The following is a 317-nucleotide window of genomic DNA, read 5'->3' as shown; positions in this document are numbered from 1 at the left end:
CTGTGCCGGGGGGACGGCTGCTTCCTCCGGCCCTGCCACTTTGCGCTCAACGGCAAATCCTTCGCCGTGGTTTGCGAACACTTCCCCGACCTGCTGCCGAAGGTGAGCCCAGCAGCGGGGAAACCCCTCCGCCACGGTTTGCCTTGTTGGGATTTCACCCTGCAGCCTCACAGCTCCGTAATAAAATCCCCGGAGGGTTTTTTTTTTTTTTGCTGCAAGATGCCCTCTGTCCTGCTGAGCTGCAAAACTCCAAATCCCTGGTGCTCCTCCCGGCTGCGCAGGGATGCAGGATGCTGTGACGCGACTGCGGCGCCTTC

General features: G+C 60.6%; 1 protein-coding gene across 1 annotated transcript in view; it reads left to right on the top strand.

Moving 5' to 3' along the window:
• ATP13A2 (ATPase type 13A2) overlaps positions 1-317 on the top strand; it is a gene marked incomplete at both ends in the record, with an annotated part of 9,954 nt that overhangs the window by 7,244 nt on the left and 2,393 nt on the right. Inside the window, one exon of the mRNA XM_010082851.1 lies at positions 1-102. This exon is cut by the window's left edge and continues 17 nt beyond it. Coding sequence (XP_010081153.1) covers positions 1-102 — 102 coding nt within the window. The remainder of the gene's footprint in view (positions 103-317) is intronic.

The sequence above is a fragment of the Pterocles gutturalis genome, unplaced genomic scaffold (assembly GCF_000699245.1).
Source record: "Pterocles gutturalis isolate BGI_N339 unplaced genomic scaffold, ASM69924v1 scaffold7070, whole genome shotgun sequence".
Classification (NCBI taxonomy): domain Eukaryota; kingdom Metazoa; phylum Chordata; class Aves; order Pterocliformes; family Pteroclidae; genus Pterocles; species Pterocles gutturalis.
This window is presented reverse-complemented; position numbering and strand designations above follow the sequence as displayed.